Source organism: Melospiza georgiana, chromosome 6 (genome assembly GCF_028018845.1).
Source record: "Melospiza georgiana isolate bMelGeo1 chromosome 6, bMelGeo1.pri, whole genome shotgun sequence".
Taxonomy (NCBI): Eukaryota; Metazoa; Chordata; class Aves; order Passeriformes; family Passerellidae; genus Melospiza; species Melospiza georgiana.
Window position 1 is genome coordinate 61,936,115 of NC_080435.1, and position 17,530 is coordinate 61,953,644.

Here is a 17,530-nt window from a genome sequence, read left to right on the forward strand (position 1 = left end):
TCACTGGGAAATGTGCGGGGCCAGCCAGGGAGCGGGGATGTGCAGGGATGTGCAGGGATGTGCAGGGATGTGCAGGGATGCTGCATACAGGGATGGGGAGGTCACTCGTGGCTCCGTGGTTTATTTCCCGAGATTATAAAATCATGATGAGGAGTTCGCATCATCTCAGGGCTCAGGGGGAGTCTATTTTTGCACCTTAATAGAGAACAATGATTTGGTTTGTGTTGGTTTAATGACTGATTTCCATGGATGGTGGTTACCCTGGGATGCAAACACGCACGTCATGGGGCAGGGAATTTCCTGGGACTGGGGCTTTTCCTGGGCCAGGGCCTCTCCAGGGGTGAATCCTCACAGGCACCAGGGGCAGATGATGCCCTGCACCCCCAGAATGCCCCCAGCTTGGAAATCTCATCCCACCTCAGGGACCATTCCATGATCCCACACCAAACCCTCCCAGCCTGGCCATGCCTGCTCCGTCTGTCCCGAGCGGAGCACAGACATTTGGGGGAAGCAGATCCCAGTTTAGAGGGACACAACAAAGTTTTCCAGGGCTGTTATCTCACCTGGCTGCAGTGGAACAGGTCCCAGGAAAGCCACGGAGCAGGCTGGGAGCTGTTGACTCTGCAGCACCACGTGAGCCATCTCCAAGTCAATACCATGCCAGTAACATGAAACCAATCCATGAACCAACCCTCGTTTCCTTCTTTCTCCTCGGAAAAACCCAAGGAGAGGCACCCAGCTGGCAGCTCACAGGGGTCCCCAAAACATCCCCAAACGCAGCTCTGCCCTTTTCTCCAGCTGGGAGCAACAGCCAGAGCCAAGCCCAGCAGGTCACTTCCAAAAACTCCAAGATATTTTTCCTTCAAAAGCAGAATCTGTTTGGCACCAAGAGCAAACATCACGTGAGAGCAGGCAGGAACACGGCTACACCTTGCAAGGCTTAGCTAAACAGAGGAGAGAAATGCCCTCTGTCTCCTCCAAGGGCACTCAACACTTGGTCATCGTGATTTTTTTGGCCTAAATGGTCACTTAAGGCAAAAATTAGATCCAGTATTTAATTCAACCTGTGGTCGAGAGGAAATGGATCTCCCATTAAAAGGATTGCCCTCTTGCACGCCAGGCTCTGTGTTCTCTCAATTACTGCTCTCATTAAGGCTCAGGACAGTCATAAATACTGAATTTAAATAATTAGAGCACAACAGGTACGGCTGAGGAGCACAAATGCAGCATCAGTGCTCGGAGTTTTCCAGAGGAGAGCGAGATAAGGGCGGACAAACCACAGCCCTGCCTTGGGAATAGGGAAGACCCTGGGCAGGGGTGGAGGGAGGGATTCCAGGTGTGCCAGGGAGGGATTCCACCTGCATCCAGCTCCTCCTCACACCAGGAATTGCTGCTGGAATTTCAGAGCGCCTCCTGCTCCTCACCCAGTCTGGGGACACCCCAAACCCATTCCTTGGCACGGAATGGGATCATGCACAGGCCAAAGGTGATGAAAACACTGAACCACTTTTATTCCCACAGGGACACACCCTCACTTCTCCTGAACCACACTCCAAAGCCCCTCTGCCTTCCCGGAGCCGGGCTCTCCCCAACCCCTCCGCAAATCGCTGCCGCTCGGAACATCCCCACATCCCAGGAGATCCCGGATCCTCTCTGGGGCAAACCCCAACCTGGGCAGGGCACAGGAACCCTCCACGGCGAGCTGGACGCCGTTCCCCGCGCTGCCAGCGCTCTGTGACGCCTCGGGACGCTCCAGGGCAGGGCCGGGGGCCGAAGGCTCGCTCCTCATCCTCGCGCGCGGTGCGCCGGCTCAGGGGATGCCGGGCGGCGGCGGGGCCGTCCCGCGGGGACAGAAGCGGCCGTCAGCGGAGCCCCGGGGGGACAGCGAGGCTCGGCGCGGGCCCAGGCGGCGGCAGACGCGGCGCACGAAGGAGCGGAACACGGAGGTGCGGAAGATGATGAACACCCAGGGGTCCACGATGGAGTTGACGGAGAGGAAGCGCAGCGCGCTCAGGTCGGCGTTCTCGTTGAAGTCGGCGGCGAAGGCGCCCATGTAGGCACGGATCTGGGGGAAAATTAAATAAATAGCCACGAAATGGGAGAAGTTAGGGAAGGAAATTAAAGGAGGTCGCGCTGCGGTGGGGGTAAAAATATTGCCAGGGCGGCAAAAGGAGTTTTAAGCCCATAGGTGGCATCAGGGGACAAAGGGGCACAGAGGGGTCCCTCCTGCCGGGGGGATCCCACCCCTGGGGAAGAAGTGAGAGGATTTTGGGGTGGTCACAGGGAGCAGGATCTGCCCAGCAGCTTTGGGACATGGGGGTGGAGATGGGGCTTACTTTGGGTTGTGGATGCAGCTGGGAGTGGGGCTGGATCAGGGATGATCGTGGCTCAGGGATGGCACATCCTATCAGGACAAGGATGTTGGAGGTGGAAATGTGGTCCCAGTGGCCAGGAATTCTTCATGGATGAAGGAATCATCCAACAACATCAATAACAGAGCAAAGTGCTGCTCTGTCCCCAAGGCTGGGCCACCCCACTCGTGCTGGTCCCCTTGCCATGAAATGGGATTCAGCCTCCATTGGATAACTCAGCAGGGATTCAGCCTGGGTTGGTGACAAAACCAGTTTGAGCCCAGCTGTGCCAGGGCTGTGGGTGGCTGCCACCTCATGGGGTGGCTCCAGAGGTGGCAGGAAGAGGATGTGGAAATTGTCACCCATTCACAGCTCCCACCCTGATTTTGGGGTGGCCCCGCCTGTGGCTCCAGCTCTGCCTGCAGAGGGTGATGGAAAGGTGGAAGTGCAGGATTTGAGCCATGGAAAGGTGGAACTGCAGGATTTGAGCCATGGAAAGGTGGAAATGCAGGATCCCACCCATGGAAAGGTGGAAGTGCAGGATCTGAGCCGTGGAAAGGTGGAAGTGCAGGATCTGAGCCATGGAAAGGTGGAAATGCAGGATCCCACTCAGGAGCGGGGGACAAAGGGGGCACAGAGGGGTCCCTCCTGCCAGGGGGCTCCCACCCCTGGGGAAGAAGAGAGAGGATTTTGGGGTGGTCACAGGGAGCTGGATCTGCCCAGCAGCTTTGGGACACGGGGGTGGAGAGGGGGGGTTACTGAGGGGGTGATAAGGGTGGGAATGGGGGGCAATTGAGGGTCTGATAGGCGTGGGAATGGACAGTTTTGAAGGGTTGATAAGGGTGGGGATGGGAGATTTTGAAGGGTTGATAAGGGTGAGAATGGGAGATTTTGAAGTGTTGATAAGGGTGGAGATGGGGGATTTTGAAGGGTTGATAAAGGTGAGAATGGGGGATTTTGAAGGGTTGATAAGGGTGGGAATTGGGGGGGTTCTTGAGGGGTCTGATAAGGGTGGGAATGGGGGGTTTTGAAAGGTCTGATGAGATGGGAATGGGGGATTATTGAGGGGTCTCATGGAGTGGGAATGGAGAGTTTTGAGGGGTCTGATAAGGGTGGGAATGGGGGGTTATTAAGGGGTCTGATAAAGATGGGAATGGGGGTTTTGAAGGGTTGATAAGGGTGGGAATAGGGGGTTATTACGGGGTCTGATGCAATGAACTGACACCCCCCTCCCAAACCTTAAACCCCTCAGGGGCACCCTCAGAGAAACAGAGGGATGGTGATGGGATAGGGGTGGGTGTAATTCCAATGGAGCTAAAGCAGCAAACTGGGATGGGGAGGGGACACTCAGATAGGACTGGAATAATTCACTGACCCCTCCAACTCCTCTGGGACAGAGAGGTGATGATGGGGGGCTGTTTTAGGGGGTTAAACCAATGAGCTGAGCCCTGGGGATGTGGTGCTGGGGTTGGGTATTCCAGGGAGGGGCAACGGAATGACCCTGCCTGGGACAGAGTGGGATGGGGGGCAAATATTCCCAGGAAATTTGAGCAATAAATCAACCCCCAGGACAGGGTGGTGGGGTTGTTGGGGTTATTCCAGGAGGATTAAGCAATAAATTAACTCCCCCATCCCAGGATGGGTGTTGGACATTATTCCATGGGGGTTAAAGCAATACTCAGATCTCTAGGGTAGGGTGGGGGACACTCAGAGGGGAGACAAGGTAATTATCTGACATAATCTTTAATTAAAATTGATTGTTTTATTTGTTTGTTTGTTATTATTAAATAAATTTAATTTATTTAATTAATTTCAATAAATTGAGGACTGGGGATGTGGTGCTTGTGTCGAGGTGGGGAACCTCCCAGAATGGGAGAGTGGAGCCAGGGGCTGGTGGGGGGGATATTCCAGGATGCCTGACCCCCATGGACAGGGTGGGGGCTATTCCAAAGGGGCCAAATCATCAATCCAACCTCCCTGTGAGAGCATGGTGCTAAGGGATATTTTTCCTAATGGATTAATGCACCGAGCAATAGGGCGTGGAGTGATTCCAGAGTGCTGACCCCTATGGACAGGGTGGGGAACTATTCCAAAGGAGCCAAATCATCAATCCAACATCCCTGTCAGGACATGGTGCTAAGAAAGGGTATTTTTCCAAATGGATTAATGCAATGACCAACCCCTGAGGTGATGAGAATTTGAGGGGAGCCAAAGCAACAAGCCAGGCTCCCACGGGCAGGGGCTGGTGGAGGGATATTCCAGGATGCCTAACCCCCATGGACAGGGTGGGGGCTATTCCAAAGGGGCCAAATCATCAATCCAACCTCCCTGTCAGGACATGGTGCTAAGAAAGGGTGTTTTTCCAAATGGATTAATGCACCAACCACCCGCGGGGGCATGGGGTGATTCCAGCGTGCCTGACCCCTATGGACAGGGTGGGGAACTACTCCAAGGGAGCGAAATCATCAATCCAGCCACCCTGCCACGGCACGGTGCTGCGCACAGGATCTTTCCCAAAGGATTCCACGCACCGACCGACCCGAAGCATCTCCCCCCAGCCCTCCCTCGCAGGGGCAGCGCGATTCCGCCGGGATTACTCACGATGAGCGGCAGCGAGCAGACGGTGAAGAGCACGGTCATGAGCGCCAGCAGGACGAGGTGATCGAGCTCCTCCATGTGCGGGGCGGCGGGGCCCGGGCCCGTGCCGCGGCGGGGCTGCCTGCGGGCCATGCCGTACAGCTGCCGCATGCTGCTCACGTTGCACGCCACGATGGCCAGCACCAGCAAGCCCATCAGGCTGGCGTAGAGCACGGGGAAGCCCAGGCGGCCCGCGCCGCCGCCGGCCATGCGGATGAAGCACCAGGTGCCCGGGCAGTACTGCATGGGCTCGCCGAAGCCCAGCAGCGGCAGCGCGCAGAACAGCGCGCACAGCCCCGCGGCCGCCGGGCCCAGCGCCGCGCCCAGGCGCCGCGTCAGGTGCCGCCGGTAGAAATAGGGGTGGCCCAGCGACAGCCAGCACTCCAGAGCCATGGCCAGCAGCAGCAGCGTGGGCGCCAGCCCGAAGAAAGCCATGAGGAAGGCGAAGAGCTGGCACAGCACCCCCGGCTGCTCCTCGCCGCGCACGGGCGGCCCCAGCTGGCTGAGGCTGCGGTTGTAGGCGTAGGCTGCCAGCACCATGGGGCTGATCAGGCACTTGCCCAGCAGGTCGGTGACCGCCAGCGCTGTCACCAGCACGTAGAAGGCCGAGACCCGCGGCGGGCGGCCCCCGGGCGAGGAGCGGGAGCGGCGGCGGTGCTGGCCCAGCAGCAGCAGCGCCAGCACGTTCCCCAAAAGGCCGGCGGAGAAGAGCACCGAGCTGGGCACGGCCGACTGGCCGCTCTCGATGTGGCGGCTGCTGCGGCAGCGGTAACCCTCGGCCTCCATGGGATTGCCCCGCTCCGGGATGCGCTGCCAGGGATGCCCCGCTCCGCCGGGAATGTCCCCACGCACGGGATGGGACTGAACCCCGCAGCGGGATGGGATGCGATGGATGCGATGGGATGGATGGACGGAGCGCACCGCACCGCGCCGCGGCTGCCCGTGGTGACTGTCCCCCCGCTGGGCGAGAGCAAGGCGGGAGGAGGAGGAGGAGGAGGAGGTGCGGTGCAAGCGGGCACGGCCCCTGGGACAGCCCCTTGTCCCGCCCGGCCCGCCCCGGCCGTCGGAGCTGGGCTGCGGGGCGGGGGGGCCGCGCTGCTCCCCCGGCTGGAGGGAGGGGAAGGGCCGGGGTGAGTGCCGGGGTGAGGGTCCCAGAGGGGCTCTGGGAGCGGACACTGCAGGGGAGGGAGGGGAAGGATCGGGGTGAGGGTCCCAGAGGGGCTCTGGGAGCGGACACTGCACGGAGGGAGCTGGAGCTGAGCCCCTCGGGCTGGGGGTGCCGGGAAAGGGAACAGGGCTGAGCCCGGGGGGTGACGGGTGCGGGGTCCGAGCACGGTGGGGGAGTGACGGGAGAGGGGGACAGAGCACCTGGAGGGGTGACAGGGCCCAGGGCTGGGGCTGAGCCCAGGGAAAGGTGCTGGGGCTGATTCCCTGAGGGTGACAGGGCCCAGGGCTGGGGCTGAGCCCTCACACAGACAGGGAAAGGTGCTGGGGCTGATTCCCTGCGGGTGACAGGGCCCAGGACTGGGGCTGAGCCCTCACACAGACACGGAAAGGTGCTGGGGCTGATTCCCTGCGGGTGACAGGGCCCAGGCTGGGGCTGAGCCCTCACACAGACAGGGAAAGGTGCTGGGGCTGATTCCCTGCGGGTGACAGGGCCCAGGACTGGGGCTGAGCCCAGGGAAAGGCGCTGGGGCTGATTCCCTGCGGGTATCACAGGCCAGAAGCCAAAGCAGTGCAAAGTGTCCCTGCCCGCCACAGCACGAACGGGGTGATCCTTCAGATCCCTTCCAACCCAAACAATTCTGGGATTCCGGGCTATGAGCAGGTGGCACATCTGCCTGCAGCCCATCCCGCAGGTGTTTCTGACACCCCAGCCCTGGCAGTGCCCCTCGGTGCCAGCAGCAAAGCCCGGGAAAAGCCCCCGGAGCTCCTGCCAGGAAAAGCAGCTCCGACCGCAGCCCCGCGGCTGCAAACACACACACAGCGCCTTGCAGGATGCATGTGATGATGAATAAGCACGAAACCGTGCCTGTCTGCTCTCAGAGCACTCCTTGCTACCCTGGGTGAGTGTACTCGAAGGGCAGGGGAGTGTCAAGATGACAGCAGGGACGGGAAAGGGGGTTTGAGGGGCCAGACATCAGCACGGCAGGTTTTAGTGGTAGTTCTTGTGATTCCTCTAGCAGTGAGGGCAGAGACTGTTTGTGGCAGCGCAAGGGAAAGTCCCGGGTCCGGAAGAAATCAAGATAAACTCGTTGCAGCTCAGCTCTCACCCACGGGCGGTCGGTGTTGAAGTGCTGCCCTCATTAGGGCTGAGCGCGAACCCAGAGGCCGCTTCCTGCCTGGGGCCCCCGGGGAGAGGAAATTCAGGCTGCCCTGGGAAGCAATCCGAGTGAAATCCTCCAAAATAGCTCCTGGAAAACACCCAGCGCCTTCCCGAGCTGACCCTGCGCTCTGGTCCCTGCGGGAATCCCAGCGGCAGGGAATGGGGAAGGGAGATGTGATGGGATCCCTCAGCTTTTCCCCAGGGTGAAGGTGGGGAAGGAGGGCCCAGCATCTCTGCAGAGCTGATTTAGGGGGAGCACAATGCCTGTCCTGATCCCTGGAGCAGCTGCTGTGATGCTGCAAATGCCAGGGAGGACACACTGGCACAGGGTCCCCACAGGAGCTGTGCCTGAATCCCTGGCAGTGCCCAAGACCAGGCTGGACAGGGCTTGGAGCACCCTGAGATGGTGGAAATTGTCCCTGGCATGGCAGGGGGTGGCACTGGATGTCTTTTAAAGATCCCTTCCTACCCAAACCATTTTGGATTCTGCGATCACCCTAGGGATGGGATCAGCTGAGCTGTGACCCCACACACTCCACATCTGCTCTGAAGGGGAAGAGATGCAGTTCTGGGCTGCTCCCCCAGCATGGGAAAGTCCCTGCACAGCCACCACAAGGCCAAGGTCAGCGGCAATTCCACACTTGGCAAGAGGAGGAGGAAGAACTGAGACCAAACCCAGCCCCTGCTGGAGGTGGGTGCTGCCCCGGGTTGCACCAGCTGGAAACGCCGAAGGATCAGGAGGTGCTGCTGCTCCTTTCCCCCTGCACTGCTCCGTGGGGACAGCCTGGGATGGAGAAGGGAATTTTTTGGGACCATCAGTGTGGCTCTGATGCCCTGGGAGCAGGCACAGGAGGTACCATCCAATGCAGGTGAGGCTGGGGGTGATTCCACCTGGTCTGGATTCCTTCCCCTGATGCTGAGGATGGCCAAGCACACCAAGTGCCTGCTGGAACCCTGGGTGATGAGAAATTTAGATTTTCTCTGTTAAAAGGCACAAACCCTCAAGAGAACACTGCATTGACCTGAGGTTGCGGAGAAGCTTCCAAAATGGAATGATAGAACTGAGTTTATGGGTGGGGAGTTTGAATAGAAATGTGTAATGCCACAGGGTGAAAAACTTAAGAGTTTAAGGGTTTAGAATGTAATAATATATATAGAGCAAGATGGAAGTTTTAGGGAGGCTGATCCTTCTTGCTCTCTTGAGGGTCTGTGCCTTTAAACACAGAAAATCTAAAATTCTCAGCATGCAGGGTTCCAACAAGTGCCCATCCTTCCCTGTGGGCAGGGATGGATCCCTGGAGCCAGGCTCAGGCTGGGAGAGGTGTCCAGCCAGGAATGTAAGCTCAGACTCATCTCCCTCCTCCATCTCCGGGCGTGGGCAGCCAGGTCCCATCAAATCCCCATTTAGCTCTTCCCCGGGGTCATTTGCATAAATTGCGGCTATTAGGAGAGGGGAAAATTATTTGGAGAAAGTCTCATCGCCACGGATGACGAATCTGCCCCGTGCGTTCGTCACTCTTCCGACGTGACCCTCTTCTGGCTGGTCACATTCCTGGAGGAGAGGAGGAGGGAAAAAAAACCGGAATAAAAACAACCCAAAACGGAAGAAAAAGCAGCCACAAACCCCAGAGACAAATGAAGAGCTGGAAAAACTTGAAGCATCCGCAAGGAATTTTAGTTGTTTCGTTTTTTGGTTTTTTCCCAAAACTTTTGTTGACTCCTTCCAGCTTCTCCCTGCCAGATTTTGGTGAGGAGCTCCTGCCTTGCTGCTGTGCTGAGTTTTTCCAAGCCTGGCTTTTCCTTCCAGCTTTTCCTTGCCAGATTTTGGTGAGGATCTCCTGCCCTGCTTCTGTACAGAGGTTTTCCAAGCCTGGCTTTTCCTTCCGGCTTCTCCCTGCCAGATTTTGGTGAGGATCTCCTGCCTTGCTGCTGTGCTGAGTTTTTCCAAGCCTGGCTTTTCCTTCCAGCTTCTCCCTGCCAGATTTTGGTGAGGATCTCCTGCCTTGCTGCTGTGCTGAGTTTTTCCAAGCCTGGCTTTTCCTTCCAGCTTCTCCTTGCCAGATTCTGATGAGGAGCTCCTGCCTTGCTTCTTTACCAAATTTTTCCAAGCCTGGCTTCTCCTTCCAGCCTCTCCCTGCCAGATTTTGGTGAGGAGTTCCTGCCTTGCTTCTGTACCATATTTTTCCAAGCCTGGCTTTTCCCAAAGTGTCTCTGCTGCCCGCCTGCTCTTTGTCAGGGGCACTGGATTCTGTCCCCTCAGCTCAGCTCTCCCTTTGGAAGTGTTTATCCTGGTGTCTGGAAACCCTCATTTAGATCCCTAGGAGGGTTTTGGAGAGCCAGAACTGAGGCTTTGGCAGCTCCTGCTGGACATTCCCAGCCTGGGAAAAGCCTTTTCCTTGCCTGGAGCCTGTCCCTGGTGCTTCCAGCCCCATCCCAGCTTCGTTCCCCTTCCCAGGGACCCTCCCTGGGCTCCTTCCCCAGCTCTGCTTCCCCCAGACTGACCAGGATTTCAGATTTTCACTCTTTACAGGCAGCAGGATTTGGGGATTTGGGGGTTCAGGAGTTTGGGGATTTGGGGGTTTGGGGATTTGGGGGTTTGGGAATTTGGGGGTTTGGGGGTTTGAGGATTTGGGGGTTTGGGGGTTTGAGGATTTGGGGATTTGGAGGTTTGGGGATTTGGGGGTTTGGGGGTTTGAGGATTTGGCTATTTGGGAGTTTGGGGATTTGGGGGTTTGGGGGATTTGGGGGTTTGAGGATTTGGGGGTTTGGGAGTTCGGGAGTTTGGGGATTTGGGGGTTTGGGGGTTTGAGGATTTGGGGATTTGGAGGTTTGGTGGTTTGGGAGTTTGGGGGTTTGAGGATTTAGGGATTTGGGGGTTTGGAGATTTGGGGGTTTGGGGATTTGGGAGTTTGGGGGTTTGGAGGTTCAGGAGTTTGGGGATTTGGGAGTTTGGGGGTTTGGGGTTTCGGGAGTTTGGGGATTTGGGGGTTTGGGAGTTTGGGGATTTGGGGATTCACAGCTCCCTGATGGGGGGCAGGAGTTGCCAAAAGGATGCGCTGAGAGCTCAGAGTGGCACCCGGGGATAGAGGCACAAAGATGGGGAACCACACCCTGGGGACACCCTGGGGTTTTTCATCCCTCAGAACAGTGGGGTTTGGGGATTTTGGTTGGGTTTTTTTTTAGTTTATTTGGAGTTTTATTTATTTATTTATTTATTTATTTATTTATTTATTTATTTGTCTGTTTGGTTTTCTTTGGGTTTTTTGGGGTTTTTTTGATTTTTTTGTTGGTTTGTTTTGTTGGAGTTTTTTTGTTGTTGTTTTTGGGGTTTTATTTTTGGTTTAGGGGTTTTATTTTGGATGGGGTTTTTTGGTTTTTGGGGTTTTTGTGCTTTTGGTTTTATTTGGATGGGGTTTTTTTGTTTTGTTGGTTTTTTTGTTTTGGTTTTATTTTGGGTGGGTTTTTTTGGTTTTTTGAGGTTTTTTTGGTATTGGTTTTGGGGTTTCTTTTTTGTTTGGGGCTTTTTTTGTTCCTTTTCTTTTTTGTTTTGTTTTTGGGATTTCTGTGTTCCTTTAAGGTGGTTTTTTTGTTCTTTTTCTCCTTTGTTTTGTTTTTGGTTTTTTTGTTTGTTTGTTTGGGTTTTTGTTTTTTTGTTGAAGTTTTTTTTAATTGTTGTTTTGGTTTTATTTTGGGTGGGGTTTTTTTTTGTTTTTTGGGGATTTTTTTTGTTTGGTTTTGGGGTTTCTTTGTTTAGGGTTTTTTTTCTTCTTTTTCTTTTTTGTTTTGTTTTGGGCGTTTCTTTGTTTAGGGTTTTAAAATTCTTTTACTTCTTTGTTTTGTTTGTTGGGTTTTTTGGTTTTGTTTTGTTTTTGGTTTTGTTTGTTTGGTTTGGTATTTTGGGTTTTTTTTTTTAGTGTTTTTTATTTTTTTTCTGGGAACATGCACCGAGCACCTTTTACCCGCCCAAAGCCCCCCGATTTAATTTGATAATTTAATTTGATAAATGCATCCAGCGCTCCCCTCATCCTGCCTGTGGCGGTGTCGCCAGCAGAGGGGACTTTGGGACTTTGGGACTTTTGCTCCTCTTGGGGACGGCGCCATCCCCGCCCTGAGGAAAGGAAAGGAAAGGAAAGGAAAGGAAAGGAAAGGAAAGGAAAGGAAAGGAAAGGAAAGGAAAGGAAAGGAAAGGAAAGGAAAGGAAAGGAAAGGAAAGGAAAGGAAAGGAAAGGAAAGGAAAGGAAAGGAAAGGAAAGGAAAGGAAAGGAAAGGAAAGGAAAGGAAAGGAAAGGAAAGGAAAGGAAAGAGAAAATTAAAAAGGGGGAAGGGAAGAGGAAAAAGAAAAGGAAAAATGGGGAAGGAAGGAAGGAAGGAAGGAAGGAAGGAAGGAAGGAAGGAAGGAAGGAAGGAAGGAAGGAAGGAAGGAAGGAAGGAAGGAAGGAAGGAAGGAAGGAAGGAAGGAAGGAAGGAAGGAAGGAAGGAAGGAAGGAAGGAAGGAAGGAAGGAAGGAAGGAAGGAAGGAAGGAAGGAAGGAAGGAAGGAAGGAAGGAAGGAAGGAAGGAAGGAAGGAAGGAAGGAAGGAAGGAAGGAAGGAAGGAAGGAAGGAAGGAAGGAAGGAAGGAAGGAAGGAAGGAAGGAAGGAAAAGGGGAAGGGAAGGGAAGGAAAGGAAGGGGGAAGGGAAAGGAAAGGAAAGGAAAAAGGACAAAGGGGGAAGGAAATGAGAGAAAAGGAAAGGAAAAAGGAGAGGAAAGGAAAAAGGAGATGAAAGGAAAAAGAAGACAGGGGAAGGAAAGAAAAGGAAAGGAAAAAGGGGGAAGGAAGGGAAGGAAAGGAGAGAAAAGGAAAGGAAAAAGGAGAGGAAATGAGAAAGAGAAGGAAATAAAGGAAGGAAGGCACCTGTTGGGGCCCCGGTGTGTCCGGGGTGCAGCTCTGACCATCCCCTGGGTCCCGGCTGTGCCACCCCGGGGTGTCTGAGGGCTGAGGGAGGGGCTTGTCCTGAGCAAGGACCAGCGGGGCTGGGGGGGCACAGCGAGGGGTCCCGCGGGTCCGTGTGTCCGTCCATGGGTCCGTGTGTCCGTCCATGGGTCTGTGTGTCCGTCCGTGGGTCGGTGTGTCCCATCGGTGCGGGCTGCGCGTCCCGCTGCGGGCGGCAGGCGGCGGCAGCGCCCGGGATCACCGGGATTGTTGGGATCACCGGGATTGTTGGGATCACCGGGATTTCTGGGATCACCGGGGTCACCGGGACCGGCCCCGCTCCCCGCCCCACCCGCTCCTTTTCCTCCCCTCCCTGCCGCGCCCGGCGCCACCCGGCCCATCCCATCGCACCCAAAGTGCTGCCCCCAGCATCAGAGGGACCTGGAGCGGCTCCAAGGCTGGAGCCAGGCTGGAGAGCTGGGAATGTTCCCCTGGAGAGGAGAAGGCTCCAGGGAGAGCTCAGAGCCCCTGGCAGGGCCTGAAGGGGCTCCAGGAGAGCTGCAGAGGGACTGGGGACAAGGGATGGAGGGACAGGAGCCAGGGAATGGCTCCCAGTGCCAGAGGGCAGGGATGGATGGGAGATTGGGAATTGGGAATTCCTGGCTGTGAGGGTGGGCAGGCCCTGGCACAGGGTGCCCAGAGCAGCTGTGGCTGCCCCTGGATCCCTGGAAGTGCCAAGGCCAGGTTGGACAGGGCTTGGAGCAGCCTGGGATAGTGGAAGGTGTCCCTGCCCATAGCACAGGGTGGAACAAGATGATTTTTAAGGTCCCTTTCAACCCAAATCCATCCTTCCTTTCCTCCATCCCTTTTCCGCTCCATCTCTCTTTTCCTTCCTTCATGAGCAGCCCAAACCTCCTTGGGGAAAAAAAAAATCCCCAAAAGATTTCAATCTCATTTTAAGGGGAGAAGAATCCTGAACTATAAAATAAAATCTCAATAAACACAATAATTAAATCCAAGCAGGCTGGCTGATTGCTTTAGGCACAGAAAGGCTGTGAACCCCACAGATGGGAGGATTTCCATCCCTCTGGATGTCCGTGTGTCCCTGCGGGAGCACAGCCCGTCCTGGGCGGAGCAGGCAGCTCCCAAATGTGCTGCCCATGTGTGCTGAGATTTCCCATTGAATTTCCAGCTCCCCCAAGCCCTCTGTCCCCATTTAGCCGGGATCGCTCAGCCCTGAAATCCCTTTTAGCCTGAAACGCCGCCGGCGCTGCATCCGTCTCCAATTTACAGAACAAATCCATCCTCCCGCAGCCCGGGCGGGCCCCCGCTGACCCTGGCACTGCTGGCGCTGGATTTTGGTCACAGAGGATGCAGGGGACACGTGTCGAGGGGCAATAACCTCCTCACCCAGCAGGACAAAGGCTGGCGGGGCAGATGGGGCCGGGGAAATGTGGCCAGGGGAGGATTTGCTGCTCCCAGGAGCTGTCAGGGGATGACAAAGGCAGGAAGCGGATAAATGCGGGGAACGAGGCTAATTGCTGGGATTAGTCACCCCCCCGAGCCCTCCGGGGCTGCAGGGTCAGGGATGGAGGCCCCAGGAGGTCAGGAGAGGAGAGATGAGCTGGAAAGAGGTTTTGGGGGGAAATTTAGATTTGTTAGTGTTGAAAATAGGTTAGAAATTGTTGTAAAATAGGTGATAGATGGTTCAGGAGTCCTGCTAAGGAAGGCAGGAGCCTCCCCTGAAATGGAGATGTGAACCCTCCCCACCCCTCTGAATTGCTATAAATGTTAAATTAAGGGCTCTCAGGCAAAAATATGGGAGCAGGAAATAACAGTTCTTTAATAGGGAAAGTAAAAAATAAAAGGATAAAATAAACAATGCAGTACACTAGAACAACATTGCCAGGGTCAGAACCCAACCTGACACCCTGTGGTCAGGCTGGGTGGCAGCAGTCCCATTGGAATTGTGGCTCAGCCCTCCTGCAGGGTCAGGGCTGGTTCTGCTGGAGCAGGGATCCTGTAGAGAAGGATGTATTCTGCCTATGGAGATCCAGGGGAAGAGAGAAATCTCTGGGAAATCCCGTGGAGAAGCCGTGCTGGTGTTCCAGAATCTCCAGATTATATCCAGGTAGGAATGCTTGGCTGGTGTTCAGAATCTCCAGATTATATCCAGGCAGGAATGCTTGCTGGTGTTCCAGAATCTCCAGATTATATCCAGGTAGGAAATGCTTGGCTGGTGTTCCAGAATCTCCAGATTATATCCAGGCAGGAATGCTTGGCTGGTGTTCCAGAATCTCCAGATTATTCCAGGCAGGAATGCTTGGCTCCTCCCTCTGGGCTCACATCTCCCAATGGGATGCTGTAGTTCTTATCAGCCATGCAATGACATTCAATGGCTGTTATCAGCAGGTGTCCCCTCCTGAGGGAGGAGTGGGTGTGATCACTCAGATGAGATAAGGCAAACTGCCCACTTGACAAAAGATAATCTGCCATACAGATGGTAATGGAAAACAATCTTGCATTGCAATCTGGAACAGTTATTATATTGTAAAAGGGGTTTAAAGGGTGGTTATGAGAAATCAGGTACTCAGGTACCATAACACAGCTCAGTAAAGTGCACTACCCCCAAGGTACCCCAAGGAAACGAGTCAGCCTGCACAGAACTGCAATGGGCCGATCAAGATCCTTAAACCTTCATGGCAAATGAAGGATCCAAACAGAAACCATCCAAAGGACAAAAAACAGGATGAAAAGCAGCTTCTGACCCACTGAATTGTGCTGGGACATCGGGGCCATCGCTGCTGAGCAGCCCCAGCGCCAGCCCTACTCCATCCCTGATGTCCCAATGGAGTGGCACAGCTTCCTGGGTCAGAAGCTGCTTTTTGTCCTTTTTTTGTCCCTTTTGGATTGGTTTCCTTTTGGATCCTTCATTTGCATGAAGGTTTAAGGCGCTTGAATGGTCATTACAGTCTGTCCAGGCTGGGGGTGCTGCACTTTACTGAGCTGTGTTAGGGTACTTTAAGCACCCTATTTCTCATAACCACCCTTTTAACCCCTTTTACAATATAATAACCAAACTAACAGTACATGCGTACCTATTTTACAACAGTTTCTGACCTATTTTTAACATTAGGGCTGAATCCCATCTCTGATGGTGCCCCCAGGGCAGGCTGTGGGATCCCAGCTTCCCAGGAGGAAAGGACCTTAAATCCCATTGCATTTCATGGGCATGTGTCCCTGCCCATGAAACCAGATTGGATTTAAGGTCTTTCCAACCCAAATCATTCTGGGATTCTGTCCACTCCCAGCTGGGGAGAAGCTGCCAGACGCAGGGGCGCCTATCCATGCAACAAATAAAGCCTAATTCTGCAGCAAACTCTTGATTTGGGCTATAAACACCCAAGGAAAAGTCTCAAAGCTGCAGCAGCTCAGCCCAGCACGTGCTGGGGGCAGAGCCCTGGGATGGGGCAGGATCAGACCTGTGTTGGAGGGGGGTTAGGTTGGATATCAGGGAAATTTTCTTTCCCCAGAGGGTGCTGGCACTGCCCAGGCTGCCCAGGGAATGGTGACATTCCCGAGGCTTGCCAGAGCTCCAGGAGCTGCCAGGATGCCAGGGTGGGATTGTTGGGGGCCTGGGCAGGGCCAGGAGCTGGGCTCTGATCCTTGGGGGCACCTCCAGCTCAGGGAATTCTGTGATTCTGCTCTGGTTCCTTGCTCTGGAGAGTGATGGGGACAGGCAGTGTGTGGTCTGCTGTGTGCTGCAGGGACAAACAGGAGACTCCCCTGGAAACACCCCTGATTTTATCCCTGCTCTGAGCTCTGATTTCCTCCCTCTCTGAACCCTGATTTTATCTCTGCTCCGACCCTGATTTTATCTCTGCTCCGAACCCTGATTTTATCTCTGCTCCAAACCTGGTTTTATCTCTGCTCTGAACCCTGATTTTATCTCTTGCTTCTGAACCCTGATTTATCTCTGCTCTGTATCCTGATTTTCCCTCTCCTCTGAGCCTGATTTTCTCTCTGCTCTGAGTCCTGATTGTATCTCTGCTCTGAGCTCTGATTTTCTCTCTGCTCGGAGCCCTGATTTTATCGTGTGCTCTGAACCCCGATTTTCTCCATGTTTTGAGCCCAGATTTCCCCTCTGCTCTGGGCTCTGATTTTCTCTCTCTCTCTGAGCCCTGATTTTCTTCCTGCTCTGAGCCTGATTTTTCTCTGAGCCCTGATTTCCTCTCTGCTCTGAGTTCTGATTTTCTCCCTGCTCTGAGCCTGATTTATCTCTGCTCCAAGCCCTGATTTTCTCCCTGCTTTGAACCCTGATTTTCTCTCTGCTCTGAGTTCTGATTTTCCCTCTGCTCTGAGTTCTGATTTTCTCTCTGCTCTGAGCCCTCTCCTCCTGGATGCCCCAGCACAATCCCATCCATGCTGCTCATTCCCTGCAATCCCCTCTGCCAGGGAATTTGCTGGAGCCTGGACCAAATAAGGAGCTCCTGGCCAATCTTGGGGAGCAGGATCGGTAGTCAGGCAGGGCTGGGAGCTCCCTGTGAGTCTGTGCCTCTCAGGGCTCCTCACGCTCATCCGGCAGCTGCTGGAGCAAAAACAGCTTTGCTGCAATATTTAGAGAGAGGAAGGAAGGAAGGAAGGAAGAAAGGAGAGCCCCAGAGGTTTAAATAAAAAATAAAAAAATAAAAAAAACAACTTTTCTTTACTTTATGTCTTAAAATACATTGTAAAACCTGGAGTGTTTCTTGGGCTGGGGCTCAGATGGCTCAGGAGTTTTTTCCATGTTTTTCATCCTGTGAGTTTTCAGCTCCTTGGAGTGCTGGAGAGCTGAGCTCCACTGAATCCTCCCAGCTGCATAATCCTGGAATTCCAGAAGGGTTTGGGTTGGAAGGGACCTTAAATCCCATCACATTCCAGCCCTGCCATGGGCAGGGGCAGCTTCCACCAGACCTGGTGGCTCCGAGCCTCATCCAGCTTGGTTTTACTGCTCTCCATGCACTGAAACCTCTCCCCACATTTCTGCTCCAGCCAGATTGCCAAGAATCCTCATTTTATTAAAATCTGTTCTGGGACCCCATAATTCCAACTCTCCATGAGGAAAACCTCTCTCCCACAACAGCTGTGATGTCCTGGGCAGAAAGATCCGTGCTGGGTCACAGCTGGAGGGTGGGAAATCACTGCAGCGTGGGTGGCTGTCCTTGGGCAAATCCTGGATCCACTGGAAGTGATCCATCCTTGGATCCTTTGGAAATGATCCATCCCTGGATCCTTTAGGAAGTGGATCCATCCCTGGCTCCTTTG

General features: G+C 54.4%; 1 protein-coding gene across 1 annotated transcript; it reads right to left on the minus strand.

Moving 5' to 3' along the window:
• Nucleotides 1-1,810: 1,810 nt before the first annotated feature.
• Nucleotides 1,811-5,774, minus strand: PTGDR (prostaglandin D2 receptor). The gene is made up of 2 exons (XM_058026735.1): nt 4,953-5,774; nt 1,811-2,065 (listed from the first exon to the last, which is right to left on the minus strand). Exons 1-2 carry the CDS (start codon nt 5,772-5,774, stop codon nt 1,811-1,813), a joined length of 1,077 nt encoding a protein of 358 aa, XP_057882718.1.
• Nucleotides 5,775-17,530: the final 11,756 nt, after the last annotated feature.